At 39.9% G+C, this 17,565-nt stretch overlaps 1 protein-coding gene across 3 annotated transcripts; it reads left to right on the forward strand.

Annotated features, from left to right (window-relative positions):
* The first annotated feature begins 289 nt into the window (after positions 1–289).
* On the forward strand, positions 290–16,210 carry znf532 (zinc finger protein 532). 3 transcript variants are annotated; one of them, XM_038734104.1, is made up of 11 exons: positions 290–558; positions 1,652–1,987; positions 3,314–3,374; positions 6,539–8,872; positions 9,780–9,961; positions 10,908–11,084; positions 11,880–12,042; positions 12,227–12,541; positions 13,546–13,658; positions 14,565–14,703; positions 14,833–16,210. In XM_038734104.1, the coding sequence occupies exons 4-11, from the start codon at positions 6,569–6,571 to the stop codon at positions 15,328–15,330; spliced, it is 3,891 nt and encodes a 1,296-aa protein (XP_038590032.1). In that variant the 5' UTR covers positions 290–558; positions 1,652–1,987; positions 3,314–3,374; positions 6,539–6,568; the 3' UTR covers positions 15,331–16,210. The 3 variants fall into 3 exon arrangements, with proteins under 3 accessions (XP_038590032.1, XP_038590031.1, XP_038590033.1); XM_038734103.1 differs by having other exon boundaries at positions 1,652–3,374; XM_038734105.1 differs by lacking the exon at positions 3,314–3,374.
* Positions 16,211–17,565: the final 1,355 nt, after the last annotated feature.

The raw sequence follows: 17,565 nt of genomic DNA on the forward strand, positions 1-17,565 counted from the left end.
GCATCTTATTCCACATTGTGTGACAGTATCACATTTATATTCTGTAGCAGCTTGTTCCAATTCTTCATCAAAAGCTATGTGTGAAATATTCAAACCAAAGGTTCCATGCTTTTTCCCTTAAAAGTTTTATCTTGGCAGGAAACTGGAATTTGAGGGAAATGACATGCTTACACCAGCTCCTCTTTGTGTCCTGTAGCTGACATGACTGGAAACAACATGATGTCATGTGACTGTGTCTCTGTTCGGGGTGGGGAGCCCGGCAACCTCAGACTCCTCTACTGCACTGAAATCAGTCACACTGTAGAGAGGCAGGAGGCGCCATGAGGGCCTTTTATAATATATATGCACCAATCCAACTGCCTTACAGTGTGTAAAATGCATTTGTGTTGTCTAATCAGTAAATCTGGCAAGGTCCCTCATAATGAAGGCTAATTAGTATGCTGCAGCACTCATCTGGCTGCATTTGAAAGGTCTGCCAGATGTCAAGGACCGGTAGCAGGCCAAAGAGAGACAACCTTAAGCAGCTGAAAGTCTCTCTCTCTGTCTGCAGTCTCCCAGGTAGGTTATGAAATACTTCAATTGATCTTATGTTGTTTATCACATGCACTGTAATGTGATGCCATCTTGTTACTTTGTGATTGCTTTGTTGTTAGCGTGTTATTTCGATGTCTGTACATTGCTGTACACAAATTATCGAATCAGGATAATCCTGCATTTGTGTTTGCATTTGTGAAGTAGCTTTGGTATTGTCACAGCCTGGCTCATGGACTGGACAAAAACGGGAGACACACGGGTAAACCAAATAACAAAGTGATTTATTAATAAGAAAATAATCGAAAATGTGCTGCATGGATGTTGTGCTGTAAAAACAAAGACAAGAAACCAAACAAACAAAGGACACCATGAGATGAGGAGGTCCAACCCAAGACTGAGTGCTGCTCTGGCTTATATGCATGGGGCACACTGGGCCCAGGTGTGTCCCATGCCACTGATTAACCTGTCAATCAGGTCTGCAGCCCTGGAGACAGAAAGCACACCAACAGCAGTACAAACCCTACAGAGGGGCCGTCACAGTATGGCTTACAATTCTTCACGTGCAGGAGAAACTGATACCATTACTGTGTGTGTTATGTCATACAATCTTAGACTGAAACGTAGCCATATACTTTTACTTTGTGCTTTATATGCATGCATGTGGGTATTTGTCTTGTGCACTTGTGTGTAAAACAGGCAGCTGGATTGACATCAAAATTTACAAAACTTCCATCTTAAAAAACAGAACAGCAGACACAAGACTTGTTGACCTTGGCATACACAGCATGCAAGTGGCCACTTTGGTCTAAACAAAGGCCATGGCTATTTGTACATTATTTTATTAATATATAATATTATTATATTGATCCCTGAAGAAAATTGTGCAGGATTTTTTTTTTAATGCGCAGGATTGAAACTAGTTTATTCACACAATCCTGAACCAACATTTCCCACTCGATGGCACAGGCCTAAAATATGAGCTAAGTGTATATATTCAACCCCATTTCATACTCTTCTCCTGCTCATTTCCTTTTTTTCCTCTCTATCTCCCTTGCCTCCCTCTGCCTCCGTCTCCCTCTCTCTCACTCTCCCTCTCTCTCTCCTCTCTCTGCACCAGCTGCTGCTGCTTCTGCTCCAGAGCCAGAGTGAAGAGTCCCCTCACCCCCCTGCACAGACATAGACAAAAGGCCTGATTCGCCTGCTGAACACTGCCCCCTTTCTCCATCCGTCCCTTCATGCACGGCTGTAATGGTGGTGGTGGTGGTGGCGGGGGCTTCCGGAGAAAACGAGGCCTGGACTGGGACTAAAATCTAGGACTGACCCAGTGAAGGAGAGTGGGAAGAGGGGGAGGGGAGGAGGAGGATGGGGCTGGAATGGTTGGGGCTGAGTAAAGGCTGGTGCTGAGGCCTCGACAGGAAGACTGATTTTTCCTCTCTCAGAGTGGGAAAAAAGGGTATGCCACATTTACCTCTATATGTGCATGAGCATGCATGTTTATGTTTATGTTTGTGTCTGTGGTGGCATATGTGGGCATGGGTGGCATATGTTTGATGGAAATCTGTGGAGGGAGGTGCATGAATGGCCTGTGTTGCCCATGTCAGATTGTCTTTATATCACAGTGCTGGGTGTAATGCTGCTTGGAAGTTTTCAGTTTTCAGAGACTACCAGTGTGTCTGGGGGTGAAAGCACTGGGGGATCTGGTTGAGAAACAGGCCAAGGCACCGGACTGAGCTGCTTCTACCATCATGGTTACCTAAATTTGCTTCTTCTTTATGTATTATGTTGAATATCAGTTGCTGTCATCAGTCATCATTTTACTTTATGTGTTAAATTTTACCTCATGTAACCTATTTGTGTTTATATTGTTTGTATTATTTATCCCATTTTCTTTACTATTGTCCTGTTTTATTATGTGTCCAGGTAACTGTGCTCACCCAAACATCATCTTTTTGTGAATTTTTGTTGTTTGTTATTTGGCCTAATTTTATGGCACTGAGACCAACCAGAGTAGTGACTCTTCTTTAATCATCTTACCACCTGTCTATAAAATAATGTGTGTTCTTATTTCACCAAAACTATCTATGGCAATATACATGTAGTATGGAGGAAAATGTTGCAGTGTTTCCTGGGAGGTGAGCATACTGCTTCTGCCTGTGTGTTTCTGAGGCCATACTGCAGCACAGGGCTTTATGTTGGGTGACCGGAACCAGCTGAAACCGGTTTGAGGCAGCCGCGAGGGCTGACAGGAACAATACCGTCTCTGTGTTCCACTGAGGGATAGTGATAGCCCAGGCTGCTCCATGGCAGCCCTTCACTACTCAGCCACTGGCTACGATGGCACAGGCACAGACCCTGCTCCTGCTGCTGCTGCTGCTCCTGCTGCTGCTGCTAGAAGTCGGTACACAGCACGGCTCATAATGAGGGGGGCAGGGAGATTCGGGAAGGGACGAAGGCAGGGGGACGTGGCTGGCTGGGAGCCTGCCTCACACACACACACACACACACACACACAAACAAACACACACACACACACACACACACACACACACACAGAAGCATGATCTCTCTGTTTGTATGTCTGTGTGCTGCTAGTGGTGCACAGAATGACTAAGGAGGATCCTTACCAGGACCACCACCACTCACCAGATCCCTGGATGTAACCTGACCCTGTATTCTGGGCCTTTGCCTGGTTAGGAAGAAACAGGACTTTCCCCCCCAGGCAGGGTGGGTTGGATGTCTTCTTTGTGGGTTAGTGGTGTTGTGACTGTGTTTGTTACAGGATGGAAGGAAGGAAGGAAGGAAGGTTTGGCTAGTGGCTGGAGGGGGACGGAGGCAAGAGGGTGAGGAGTGGCTCTTGCATGTTTCCACCATTGTTATTTTACGTTCACTTTACTGAGATTGTAGCAGTCTTTTACACAGTGTGTGGATTTCAGCTGGTAATGATGCATGTTATTAAACTGCTGTTGCTGAGATTGGTTGTGTGTTGTGTATTTTTCATCTTTGTCTGTATTTAACATTCATTTACTTTCTACGTCAGGCTGCTAAGGCTGTGACTAGCTGTCTTTCCACCAGGCCTTTCTCTCTCTGCTGCAGCTTCACACAGCTCAGCAGCCATTTTTCCCCTCCTTGCATTTCTCGCCTGCCCTCTCTCTCCGTACCATGTTTCTCTCTGTCATTTTATGTTTACTTCATTGTAACAATCATCCCAACATCTGGATTAAGAATTTTGCTTTTTGAAACTAAAGACAGGACAAGATATGGGTCTCTGTGTGTGCAGATGCGTTTGCCATGCATTTCGATCAAAGAGCAGTACTGGTTTAACTGCATGTACTGTACAAGCAGAGCAGCTCCATGGCTGTGCCTTTTGTCCCCAACACCCTTAATACAATCAGACACAGTGCATATCAGTCCCATCATGTTTTATTTGCAGTGTTCACGATTAAAAAAATAAAGATTGTTTTTTTCAAGAGTTATAACCCACTGAAAGCAAAGTATTTCTGATGTTTAATAATACTGTACTACTAAAACATTTTGCTTATAGAATTCACAAACAAAAACATCTTGAATATTGGTTGTCTTTTGTTTACATGTTTTATTCACCCTCCAGCTGACGAGTGCCAGTCTGCTGAATGTAAAACTCATTGTGATGAGTTGTAATTTTAGTACTCAAAAAAAGTACTAAAATTACAACTCATCTTTTGTATTGTACTAATTATTTGGACCTGATCCATTCATCTCCTGAATCAGAAAATATACATAACTTAAATATACTTAACAGAGAAACTTATTGGTGTAGTCAGGACATGATGCAGGTCCTTGTCTTCCAGCAGCAACTTATAAAAATTGTAAAATACATTTAATTATCACATTTGTATACTGTCTCCTATTTAATGTCATCAAAATTTCACATCTACCACCCATGGGAACCAGCATGTGGGTTCCCAATAAAGTTAGCTAATATAAGGATGAATAAGGCATAACTAGGACTAATTGTACATTCTTGTATGTATGTAGGTCAACTAAACTTGCATAGTTTGATCTGAAGATGTAAAAGGAGGGAGCTCTAAGCTCAGTCTGCTAATGCATTGATAAAACATCATGCACTAGAAAGCAGTGAGGGTTAACATGGTAGTTCACACGGGTGTACTGCTTGTAGACACTGGCACACCATGTGGTGGAACATGAAATTGAAAAACAAAAGAAATATTTATGTGCTTAGACCCAAATCCACCAAAAAAACATACTGTAATTCACAAAATATAGGTACATATGTACATATTGCAATTAATTACCATTAAATATGACAATGAGCAAATATCTCCTAAAATTATGTCAAGTAAGTTGATCTTTCATTTTCCCACATTTCTAAAAAAAAAAATAGTTTTCCAGTATTGTTGAAAGGGACTTAACACAGAAACAGGACTGAAAATGAACATGTCGTATGCTTACCACCTCATCTTATTTAAAAATATAATGAGCAACAGCCAAAGCTGGTCACTCTTTCAAGCATATATACATTTGTAATACAGAAACATAGTGTAACTAGTGTATAGCCAGAAACCTCCCCACTCACAATAAATGAGAGACCACTTTCATGAACTCAAGTCTTTAATATAATGCCTATATGTTTTTTACTTTGTGACATTTTGCAAGTATAAAATTAATGCTTTTAATCAGAACAGATTTTTTTCATCACATTATTGTTTATCATTACTATAATTACCTTCCTTTCTTTTCCCTTTGCATGTTGAGCCATAAATGTGTACAATCGTCAGTAGGGGCGTGTCAGATATTTTATGTTTAATCACATAAATCACACAGGACATTTGGATCTTTTACATTTATCTGGACTATAATCTAACTCTTGTCCGTAATATAACATAAATCAATCAGACATATAGCCTAGATCTAATGCTCTGTGGTCATGCTTGGCAATATTGATAAGTATATAGGTACATACCTGTATATTGTGTTGTATTGGGCTTAAGACTTCTTTTATTTAAAATCCAACAGTACAGCGATAAACAGGACTTCTAAATAGCCTCATGCAATCAGTGTGTGATTAACTCAACTTTAAGAAACGTGTTTAAATGTAAAGGGCACTATTAATAATTTATGCTGACTGGAACATACATCCAGCCTACTTCATCATATCATCCCAGAAATTCAATTACATTTGTACCTTTGAAGAACTTTGCATGTTAATTTTCTTTTCTGGCTAAGACAGGATTATTTATACTTTTGTCATACAAAATGTAGGAATACAGATTTTTACATTGTTGCCAGTCACCCTACAACTTCATCAAAACTCAAAAGCTGAAATACTTATGAACACAGTTATATTACAGAAACATTAGTCTTTATTGTCGACCCTGTATGTAAATTCAGTATGAAAAGGTGTGCTTCCAAATTTTGAGAGAATTACATGGAATTGCCCTCAACAATTTATCACTTTTGAACCTAAGTAAATTCTGCTTTCAGTATGAATTGCCTAGTTATTGTCCATCCCCAAGAGAAAAAATGTCATTTGGGACTAAAGATGGACTTACCATGTCAGTCAGTAAAAAAAACAAATATCATACACACAAGACATCTCATAATCTAAAACAGATTGCCATGACTAGGATAATTTAACACCAGATCACAAGGGAACAGCAGTGTCAGTACACTGTGTTGATCTCTGATCTGCTATGCTGAATTTTGAAACACTGAGAAATAAGTAAACAATTTTTGTTTGCTCTCTTACCATCTCATACAAGACAGTATGTAAAAGCAGCAATAATAAGAACGTGATTATATTGAATTCTGTTTTTCATCACTACAATATTCTGATTCTAAATTAATCCAATACAAGTGTAACTACTACACAGACTATGAACAGTTTCATTGCTAAATGTGATCTCTTATAGCAGGTTGAAGAACACATCATTAAAAATTGTTAAAATCTGTAGAAAACATGTCTTACATTACTCATTATTCCTCCATTTAATCTGTGTTCCCCAAGTGATCTCCTCATCAGAAACGGAGCAGTACCATGGGAGATATGAAGACGCCAGACTTCGATGACCTGCTGGCAGCCTTTGACATCCCTGACATGGTGGATCCTAAAGCGGCTATTGAATCTGGCCACCATGATGATCATGACGGACAGCTAAAGCAATCCAGTGGTGCGGTGAATACAAATGAAGATGATCCCCACAACCCCTCAACAGGACATGACATTGGCGTTAGTGTCATTGTTAAGAACACCCAAAAAACAGACAGTAGTGAGCTTGGCAGAACAATGTCAGAGAAGAATGAACAATGCCCCTCCCTACCCCTTTCTGGCAATGGACTTTATAATGGACTCTTGCATGCAATATCACCAGGTACTCATTACACCAAGAATGGATGGAAAGCTCCCAGAGAGGAAGGACTGTCAGTTAACAACCAATCATCTACCTTTAATCAGTTTAGCCCCATCTCCAGTGCTGAAGAGTTCGATGATGATGATAAAATTGAGGTAGATAGCCCCATGGACAAACAGAGAGGTCAATCATTCTTTATGTCCACTACTAAGAGAGATGGCCAGAATCCCAAATCTCCTGTATCAGTGGACAATGTTTCTAAGCCCAGAGCAAACAGAGACCAAAAACAAGACCAAAACAAGAACAAGTCTAACGACCCCCCTGAATCAAGTTTGCCTAAGAACGAACTAAAGCAAACTGCCCTCAAGTCTGAAGGTCAGGAGTACAAGGAGGCTGGAGAGCCATCAGGGCTTGTTAATGTGTCCAGTATGTCTCAAGTCAAAGCCAAGTCCTCTGCAAAGCTTTCATCTTGTATAGCAGCCATAGCAGCCCTCAGTGCCAAAAAGGTTAGTCCTACAGACTTGGATTCTCCTACAACACAGAAAGAATCCATCCAGGCCAATGAAAATCCCAGAGCTCCAGAGAAGTCGCAAGAGCAGGATTCAGCCCTAGAATTTGCAAAGAGACTGCTAACAAGACAACCAGACAGCCCCTCTAGTGTCACCAGCGAGGTTAGCAGCAAAGGTTCCCCATCCTCAAGCACAGACACCACCGCGGTCATCCCAAAAGTCAGGATCAAAACAATCAAGACCTCATCCGGCCAGATCAAGCGTACTGTCACCCGAGTTCTACCACAGTTTGATGCTGAGGGTCTGAGAAAAGGAGAGAATAGCCCACCTGTCATGTCAACCCCAAGTGCAGCTTTTTCATCTCCAACAAGATCCTCTCAGTCAACCACAGTAGTGGCCACCACTGGAGGGCCTTCAATTGAAATAACCAAGCAAATGACTATTAAACCTGTGGCAACTGCCTTCCTGCCTGTCTCAGCAGTCAAGACAAGTGGATCCCAAGTCATCAACCTGAAGCTAGCTAACAACACCACCGTTAAAGCAACAGTAATCCCTGCTGCATCAGTGCAAAGTGCCAGCAGTGCCATCTTGAAAGCTGCTAATGCCATCCAGCAACAGACTGTCATGGTACCTGCCTCCAGTCTGGCTAATGCCAAAATTGTGCCAAAGACAGTCCATCTTAGTAACCTCAATCTTCTTCCTCAGACTGTATCCTCTGCTGTCTGTGATCTCCAACAGGCCCTGTCCTCTTCCAAACAACCACAGCATCAACAATCACAAATCAAACAGAAAACAATTCTCGCTGGCCGGGCCTCAAAGAAAGTCTCTAGGGTTCAAGTGTTCACTAGCACTCAAAGCTCTGTAGTGGACGCCTTCAATAAAGTCCTGAGTAGCATAAATCCTGTCCCTGTGTATGTCCCAAACCTCTCTCCACCAACTTCAGCTTGTATCTCTATACCCTCACGTGGCTACAAGTGCCTGGAGTGTGGAGATTCATTTGCTCTTGAGAAGAGTCTGGCACAGCACTACGAACGTCGCAGCGTGCGGATCGAGGTCACCTGCAACCACTGTGCCAAAAGTCTTGTGTTCTACAACAAATGCAGCCTCTTGTCTCATGCCAGGGGCCACAAAGATAAAGGGGTTGTTATGCAGTGCTCACATCTAATCCTAAAACCCATCCCTGCAGATCAGATGATAACCACATCGCCCTCTTCAGGCCCACTCAATATCACTAGCACCAGCTCCACATCCCAAGCGCAAGCACCCACTAGTCAAATCCCAGCAAGAGCTACTGGTGTTGGGTCCCAAACTGCAGTGATTTCAGCTCCAAGCAGTGCTCCTCTTGGGGCAGCCATGCCCTTGGAGGATGATGCATCAAAGCTTTGCAGGCACAGCCTCAAGTGCTTGGAGTGTAACGAAATATTTCAGGATGATAGCTCACTAGCTATGCATTATCAACAGCCACAGGAGTCCAGTGGGCAGGTATGTAATGTGTGAACTGACACATAAAATAGTTCAATTTAATTTCTGAAGGTGAAGTATATTGATTAACACAGTATCATGGGCTTTAAAGTTGGGAGGAGTTATTTTGAAAACCACTGGTTCCAGAAATAAATGTCCTATTTGTCTCCATGACAATGTTTTGTGACTCATAGTTCAAGCACTTCTGCAGCTTACATTGGCATGGAACTCAATAGGTTGAATCATCACTATAAAAGATTAACAACTGCAGTAGCAAATGTTCTTTGATAAAAAGTTCAAAGTACAAGATTGTGAAGATAAAAACTTGGAGGTGGGTATTTACTCCCAAGGTGTATTTCAGCAAGAAACATCCAATCACCAAGCATAGCTCCATTAACGGTGGGGGGGAAGCTAAAGATTATGTTGTCAAGAAACATTGAGGATTTAGTTAAAGAAAACTGAATGGGAGAAAACACCTCTGTGACCAGCGACCCTCAGTTCCCAAGCCAAGTCATGGACTGAGCTAATGCCACCCCTTTGTACAGTGTAAAGGTCCATTATTGCTTATTTTAAGTGCCAAAATTTTAACTTTTGAAATATCCAGGGCCGTTCCAAAGAAAACTGTTTATGTAACCAGGACTTTCTTTCTGAAAAGACATGTCACTGTTGAGTTTTTGTTAATGTAATTTCTCAGTTCTAAGGCGCACATATCCAAAATTATCCACGTGAGTAGACATCTCTAGATGTGACGATAGCTGTTGTTTTTTTTGTAATTTGGCTGATCCGACTCTTCACTGTATATTGGAGAGTGGATAACAGTATTGTTCATGCAACAATAACCCCTCATATTCTTGGTGCAATAATTGCAAGTGCTATGATAAAAACAATTAATGGTTTTCTTTATCTCCTCCTTTCTCTCTGTCTCTAGAAAACATGCACCATCTGCCAAATGCATCTCCCAAATCAGTGCAGCTTTCTGTCACACCAGCGTATCCACCAACACAAGTCTCCTTACATCTGCCCCGAGTGTGGTGCCAGCTGCCGTTCTGTCCACTTCCAGTCACATGTCACCAAGAACTGCCTGCATTACACCCGTAGAGTCGGCTACCGGTCAGTCTACTTCAACTAAATCATTACATTATTATTTGTTAGTCTTCCCTTGACCTGAGATATGGTTCCCAATGTTCTGAGATATCCCAATGTTCTGAGATATGGTTCCCAATGTTCAACTTTAATTTCCCAACTTTTTTCTCTGTTAATACCCTGATTTTTTGATTTGGAGCAGTGTTCGTTCATTGTAAGTGGCTATTCTCAGACTTAAAGGTCTCTTCCTCTTTATTCAAATTGTTACTTCTAATCACATTTATAATTACAGTTGTTACATTATGTTTGCCCTAGCTTGACAAGGAAGTGATGAAAGTTATGGGAGAAAATGTACAGTCATAGTATGAGTTACCCAAGATACAAGCCATTAAAACTAAAAACTCAGTATCTTACCAATTATGGTTTAATTATGAGTCTGGTCTATAAAAATGTTATGAAATTAACATCTTGTTTCAAAGTTAAAATCTGCAGTGTTGTCTGCAGAGTCTGCAGACTGTTTGCTTAGCTTATTAAGCTTGCCTGGCTCTGTTCAAAGGTAAAAATCATCCAAATACAAACAAGATAGTACGTCCTAATTAGTGAGCTTCACAGGTGTTGGTAGAACCAGACTAGCTGTTTCCCCTTGTTCCTAGTCTTTGTGCTAAGCTAAGCTAAGCTAACCATCTCTGTAACTTGATATTTAATGGACAGTCAAGGAAGTGGTCTCAGTCTTATTTATCTGACCCTCGACAATAAAGCGAATCTGAGTATTTCCCAAGAAAAGTCTCTCATAGTTTTGATCCCATCAGTCCTGTTCTGACCAGCATGCAAGACTCTCAAGTAAATTAAAACAGACAATCTTAAATTAGAAACACTAAAGCGCTTCCATCCAAAGGAAGTTAAACTGACTTTTACAGTTAAAATCTTATTGAAATCAGACTTTTTCAAACTCCTTTCCTATTCCTCCCTCCAGCTGTATCCACTGTAGTGTGATCTTCGCTGATGTTGCAACTGTAAAATCCCACATCCAGAGTACTCACTGTGAGGTCTTCTACAAATGTCCTCTCTGCCCCATGGCCTTCAAGTCTGCGCCTGGAACGCACTCCCATGCCAACACACAGCATCCAGGAATGAAGACAGGAGAGCCCAAGTAAGTCTTAACATGCTGCATCTACAATCAAAAACACTGTGGACAAGTTAGTTAAAATGCTAATTAATCCAAAATTATTTTAGTTTTATAATCTCTTAAAGACAGCAAAGTATATTGCTAATATTGTTGCAAGTGTATATGAAATACACAAAATTTGATTCAATGCTAATTTAAATTTAAATATTTACAATAAAAATGACATGCACATAATAATAAGCAAGCCTTTCCCTCAAAGAATTGTCGACCCCACACACACATCAACACACATTTAAACGCTCTTCCTTCCACACAGACACACATATAACCTAATACCTATGTCCAATTCATTTTTCTAAGAAAGATTATCCTTGCTGCTTCATCAGTAGCAGGATTTGTGGGTTTTAGACATGGTGGCTTAACTTGGGTTTGTTTTTTTCCACATGAGAACCTTTCACTGACTTACACACTGTCCATCATCAGCACTACTACAGGTGCTGAGGAGCAGGTGTTCTTGTACCATTGGGTAGGTTTGGCCCTTGCTGTTCCCCAAGCTTAAAGCTAAATAAACATCTGATGTGAAACAATATTCAAAGTACTGAACCGTCTGTTTCAGTATGATTGATTATGTGTATCTAAAATTACAGAGATAAAGATAATAGGTGAAACAATACAACTGAAACTTAATGTTTCATTTGCAATAACTGCTGGAATTCTCTTCATACACACTTTACATTTCATTTCTTTGTATTTAAATTAAGTCTCTTATATTTTGCAGTGAACCCAGTTTTAACGTCAGTTTTTTTTTCTGTCTTTCAGGGTGATATATAAGTGTTCCATGTGTGACACCGTGTTCACTTTGCAGTCCCTGCTCTGCACACACTTCGACCAGCACATTGTTAATCATAAAGTTTCAGTGTTCAAATGTCCAGACTGCTCCTTGCACTTTGCACAGAAACAGCTCATGTTGGACCATATCAAGGTGGGCATAATATGTAGTTATTTAAGGCATGCTTGATAATGATATACACTTTTTATGTATCCCGACTTATTTCAATATTCAAGGCTAATCTCATGAGTCATACTAATAAGTTTAGTCTAGAAATTTTCACATAGCAGTGCTTAATAAATCCTAACTTTCAATTCAATCTGTGAATCATTTCCAGGTCATCCATGGAACACTGAAGACCATCGAGGGTCCACCAAACTTGGGCATCAACCTCCCCCTCAGCACCAAGCCAACTAACTCCAACAGTACAAACAGCAACACCCCCAATAACAATACTAATAATAAAGATGGAGGAAATGTCATTGGTCAAGACAAGGGAGAAAAGAAGCCTTCACCAATAAAGAAAACAAACAGTAATTGCTCAGCAGACTTCAAGAACCCTGCGAGCTCAGGATACACATGTGAAGACTGCAATACCCTCTTCAGCTCCAGGGAGGTCTTCGTGGCTCACATGAGGCGCGAACATGGCAAGGTGAATACTTCTCATTAGGAAGTCTCCAATATGTCACACAGTAATTTTTTGGAGATTCTGCTTTCAGTTGCTAAGAGAGCACACATTAGGAAAATTTAGAGTCAATGCTTTATGTGTTTTTTTTTATTTAACCTTTATTTTAACAGGAAAGTCCCATTGAGACACAGTCTCCTTTACAAGGGAGTCCGGTATAGTGGTCGTGCAGTGATGGAGGAAGCATTTAGATGCTTTACTTAATTAAAATGACAAACACCACACTGTAAAATACTTCATTATAAGTAAAAGACTTGCATTAAAATGTTACATTAGTATAAACAGGAAAATGTACTGAAAATATCAAAAGTACTCAATGCAGAAAATTGCCGCTGTGATTGTTAGTATATATTATGTCATTAGATTATTATTACTGATGAATTATTGTGTAAGCAGCACTTCACTGTTGGTTGAAATGGAGCTCATTTTACCGGTTTTATATAAGGCTGCCAACTAATGATTATTTTTGTTATAGATTGATTGTTTAGTAAGTAAAAATGAAGAAAATAATGACACGTGTCCACCACAGGTGCCACCTAGAGCCCAAACTTGACATTGTTTGTTGTCCAACTATTTGACAAATAAATAAATGAAATAAGTAAAATTACTACAAGAAAAAGCTGCAAATCTTCACATTTGACAAGGTGGACCATTAAAAGTTTGACATTTCTGCATGAAAAACGACTTAACTGTTCATCTAAACTGTTTCTAAACATATTTTCTGTCAATCAACTAAGTAACTGATTAATCAACTTATTATTTCAGCTCCAATTATATAATACTGGATAGTTCAATCTTTAACAAGGTATCATATTTCATTTTTATTTTAGCTATAACTGTCAAATAATTGGAGTAAAAAGTAAAATAATTTCTTATAAAATGTAGTGGAGAGAAGTATAAAGTGGAATAAAAACTCTCACTTGAGTAGAAAGATCCATTGCTGCAAATATGAATTATGCTTTATATTGCAGATACTGAAGAAACACCCATGTCGACAGTGTGACAAATCCTTCAGCTCTTCCCACAGTCTTTGCCGACACAACCGTCTCAAACACAAAGGCCTGCGGAAGGTCTACACCTGCCCGTGAGTACTCACACCAACTGTGTTTTTGACAACAAGTCCTCCAAATTGAACTACAAAAAATGTTGTTGGTCCGTTCCCTACAGAACAACACATACAAGAGATTTGTGATCTAATGCCACTATTGACAAGACACTGTTTGTAAAACCATTGGTTAGGTTTTAGGGCTGTACCAAATATAATGCTTCACTGAAAACCTTAAATATAAAAAAATGACATTTAGTACAGCCCTATTAGGTTTGGGCACAAGAATAACTTAGTTAGGGAAATATCATGTTTGGGGTTAATGTAACCTTCTTGGTTAAGGATAGGAGACCTTTGCTATTATGGTGGTAACCACACGGTTAGCAAACAATAGCTGTCATGATTGGAAACCAACATTGACTGTAGGAAACGGGAAACAAACTTCAGTCTCCTGTGTTTTGCTAACCCATCCATCCACCCTAACCTCCTCCCTCGTTGTGGATTTTGTGGTTCCACTACTTCCTCTTATGCTCCTGACAGACAGACAGGGCTTTGTCGCTTTAAAGTACATGTGTTACTGTTTTAAGGAGGCAGAAGAGAAGGGGATTAGCTCGAGAGTACCACAGACCAATAAGCCAATTAACATTAAGGAGCCACACGCAGTCCACGCAGCTGCATACTGTGATGTATCAAATTTCAAGAGGCATGCCATGGGTCCATAGAACAGCCCCAATTACATAATTGTGAAGGTTTGGGGGAGCGAGTGCAAGTTTGCGAAGACCGGCATAAGAATCCTGCTTTACCTTGCTTACATACAGTCAAAGTGAAAACCCACAGTAGCCTTTAATAGTAATAAAAATAAAAGCAAATTGTATTTATGCAAATAACAGACAACAAAATCAGCTTGCAAGGGGTTATAATTGTTATTTTATTGTACTTTGACAGGCACTGTCCAACTCTCAGTCAGCCGTTCACTAAAAGAGTGCTGCTGGATCAGCACATTCAGCTGATGCACAGAGTCAAAGATCCAGAGGGGAATACTGTCAACTCTGATAATGTGAAGGCTTCAACTGACAAGAAAACGGTACTGCGACACAAGTTTGTGGACATACATTTATAAGGTGGAAGTGCTCCTTGTAAAGCTTTTCACCTTACAAGTCAATGTCATGGTTCTTCTGTCATTCCTAATCGATCATTTTAATCTCCTCTACAGACCCTTAGCCCCAAAAGGAAGCCAGAAGACGATGAGGGGTCTCCAGGCTTGAACACAAGGGGCCCCGACTCACAGCCGTTGAAGAGGCTCAAGGTAAACATCCTTAAAGTTCACAAGTGTGCTGTCTGTGGCATCACCACTGAGGACATTGCGGCTTTCCATGAACACATTCCCCAGCACAAGTCTGATGGCTCGTCCTACCAGTGTCAGGAATGCGGCCTGTGCTACACCTCCCATCGCTCGCTGGCCCGACACCTCTTTATCGTCCACCGGCTGAAGGAGCCACATGGTCTCACTCGAAACAACGGACTGGGCAAGGACGACGATGAGAGTCGGAGAGAGAACCAGCTAGATGTTACGGACGAGAACAATGACGGGACACCAAATACCAAGTGCAAAGTGTGTGGAAAGACGTTTGAAACGGAGGGAAACCTGAATACTCACATGAGGACACATGGGATGGCGTTCATAAAATCTAAGAGACTGGCTGAGAAGTGAGAGGAACACACTTTGAAACCATTCCATCTAAAGCAAACACTATTGTTTTAAACATATACAGTTTGTTAAATTGTTGCAGACAACCTACAGTATCTCACTTGGCTGTAGTCATGCATATACATAATGTACATGTAGGGTACTACCATATGTATCCAGTATACACACAAAGATATGTAATAAATGTTAAGTAAATTGAATAAGATAGTTTTTTGTACACACATAGATGTTTCTAGAGGCCTTGACTAGATCTTTTTTATAGAAGAGCTTTTTTATTTTAAACAGTCTCCATTGTTGTCTTCTCACTAGGACTAGATAATGTATGAATATATTGTTGTTATGGGATTAATCCTCATACAGTCAGCAGTGTTATGAATTTTCAATGCTGCTAATGTCCAACGAATGTCTGAAAGATGAAAACAAATACATAAAGTATATAAAACCACTGGAAGCCTAAGGTTTCCCCATTATAAAATATGTTACCCCTAACTGAGGTCTTCAATTTCAAGTTGAAAGATGAATAGAAGATTAGCATAAAACATTCTTATTTTGTTTTTATTTCATGGATAACTTATATTTCTCTCTGAGCCCGCCTTGGCTTCTTCAACAAACCCTGGCTCTGGTCTCCTTCCACTACATCATGAAACTACTGATCCTAAAACAAAATCTCTGCATTCATTTTGAGCTGAAATTACATGTAATAGCAGAAGATTGCAGACAATCAGACAAAGATGAAGCTTGATTTCAGCTGTTTCAGCAAACCACCATGTCGAGTTATTATCACTGACATATCAAATACATACACAATCAAAATTATTATAAAGCAAATTTTTTATAATTATCTCAAGCATTTAACATCAGAAAAAGGAGTCTTTTAAAGACAAATATAGGGCCAAATTAGAATTTTCTTTTAAAAATATTTTGTAAAGGATTGTGAAATTTTTTCATTCGTGTCTTAATATATATATGGCAGCTCTTTGTGATTACACTCCAAAAAAGTGTATTTACCTGAATATTTTAAATATATGATAAATAGCACTTGCCTTTTATTTAACAGTGGTCTTCTTTACAGCATAGTTCATCTGTTGTTGCAGCACAATAAAAATAAAATTGTAACGACCCTGTATTTCATAAAACATTATCATTTTCTGTCTTGTTTCTTCAGTTCAGTTCTTAATGAATGTTCACGATAGGAATAACACTGGGGAAAACATCATAACTGAAGAAAAATGTCTACGAATGTAAACTTGCTGTGAAACTGAATGATTTATACAAGACAACTAGTTTAATTGAATGAACAATAACTGTTTTCCATTACTTTCTTCGTTCCAAGCATTTCCAAAATATATCATTCAGCTTTGGACAGTAGTTTTTCTATTCCGACATTAAGACTTTAACTGTTTTGCGCTGTAAAACTGCATGTGAGAAACAGTCTGTGAATTGTTTGTTGAATTGAATGTGTTTTGCTGCTGCTGCTGTTTTTAGATATTTCTGATGTTGTGTACAAAGCTGTTCTTTATGTCAATAAATAATAAAACCTGCAGGGGCAAGATCTGATGTCGACTTGCACACGAGACATCAGCTCTTCTCTAAGGAAATATGTCAGGAATCCTCTCCTGATCGTTCAAACTCATGCTTTTGCTTAGAGCTGTTTGTGTCATGGATCATTATTACTATGAAGGTTGAAGTCTAAATACTTAAGAGAATTGATAAGATTTTATTAATACCAATGCCATTATCGGTTCTCCTTAATTCCTTGATCAATTTTCTGTGTGGAAAAAAGTAGGCAAGGCCTTGACAGATTTTCAGCATCAACGCAACTGTTGTATTATATTAGAGTCTGAACACTGTGTAGAAACAGAGTAGAAAACGGCCCGCATGTGACTCAGGTGTGCAAAAGCTCCACTGTTTTAACTGCTGTTTAATTTGGAACCGGTTCTCAACTGGAACCAGTCCTTGATTAAAGTCTCAATGGAGGTTTATACTTTGGTTTTAGTGTCTTTGTCATCTCCTTACAGATTTTGTTAATGAAATACTAAGCTGATTTGGATAGACTATCAACATGCAACTTGACAATCCTGATCTCATTTTAGCCCTCCATCCATCCATCCATCCAATCAGCTCTCACTGACCCAAAAAGGCTCTGATAAACCCACTGTACTCTACCTGGCCAGCACCAAACAGCCAACAGATCTGACACTGACACATATTTATAGATTCACTGTTGGCTTGCTCTTT

The sequence above is a fragment of the Micropterus salmoides genome, unplaced genomic scaffold (assembly GCF_014851395.1).
Source record: "Micropterus salmoides isolate LMB-PRFRI ecotype aquatic unplaced genomic scaffold, ASM1485139v1 Ms_hic_scaffold_20, whole genome shotgun sequence".
Taxonomy (NCBI): Eukaryota; Metazoa; Chordata; class Actinopteri; order Centrarchiformes; family Centrarchidae; genus Micropterus; species Micropterus salmoides.

Coding starts and splice junctions, on each gene's coding strand:
- znf532 (XM_038734103.1), top strand. CDS start 6,569: ATGGGAGATATGAAGACGCCAGACTTCGATGACCTGCTGGCAGCCTTT. Junction 12,542..13,545: donor TGAGGCGCGAACATGGCAAG/GTGAATACTTCT, acceptor TTTATATTGCAG/ATACTGAAGAAACACCCATG. Junction 13,659..14,564: donor CGGAAGGTCTACACCTGCCC/GTGAGTACTCAC, acceptor GTACTTTGACAG/GCACTGTCCAACTCTCAGTC.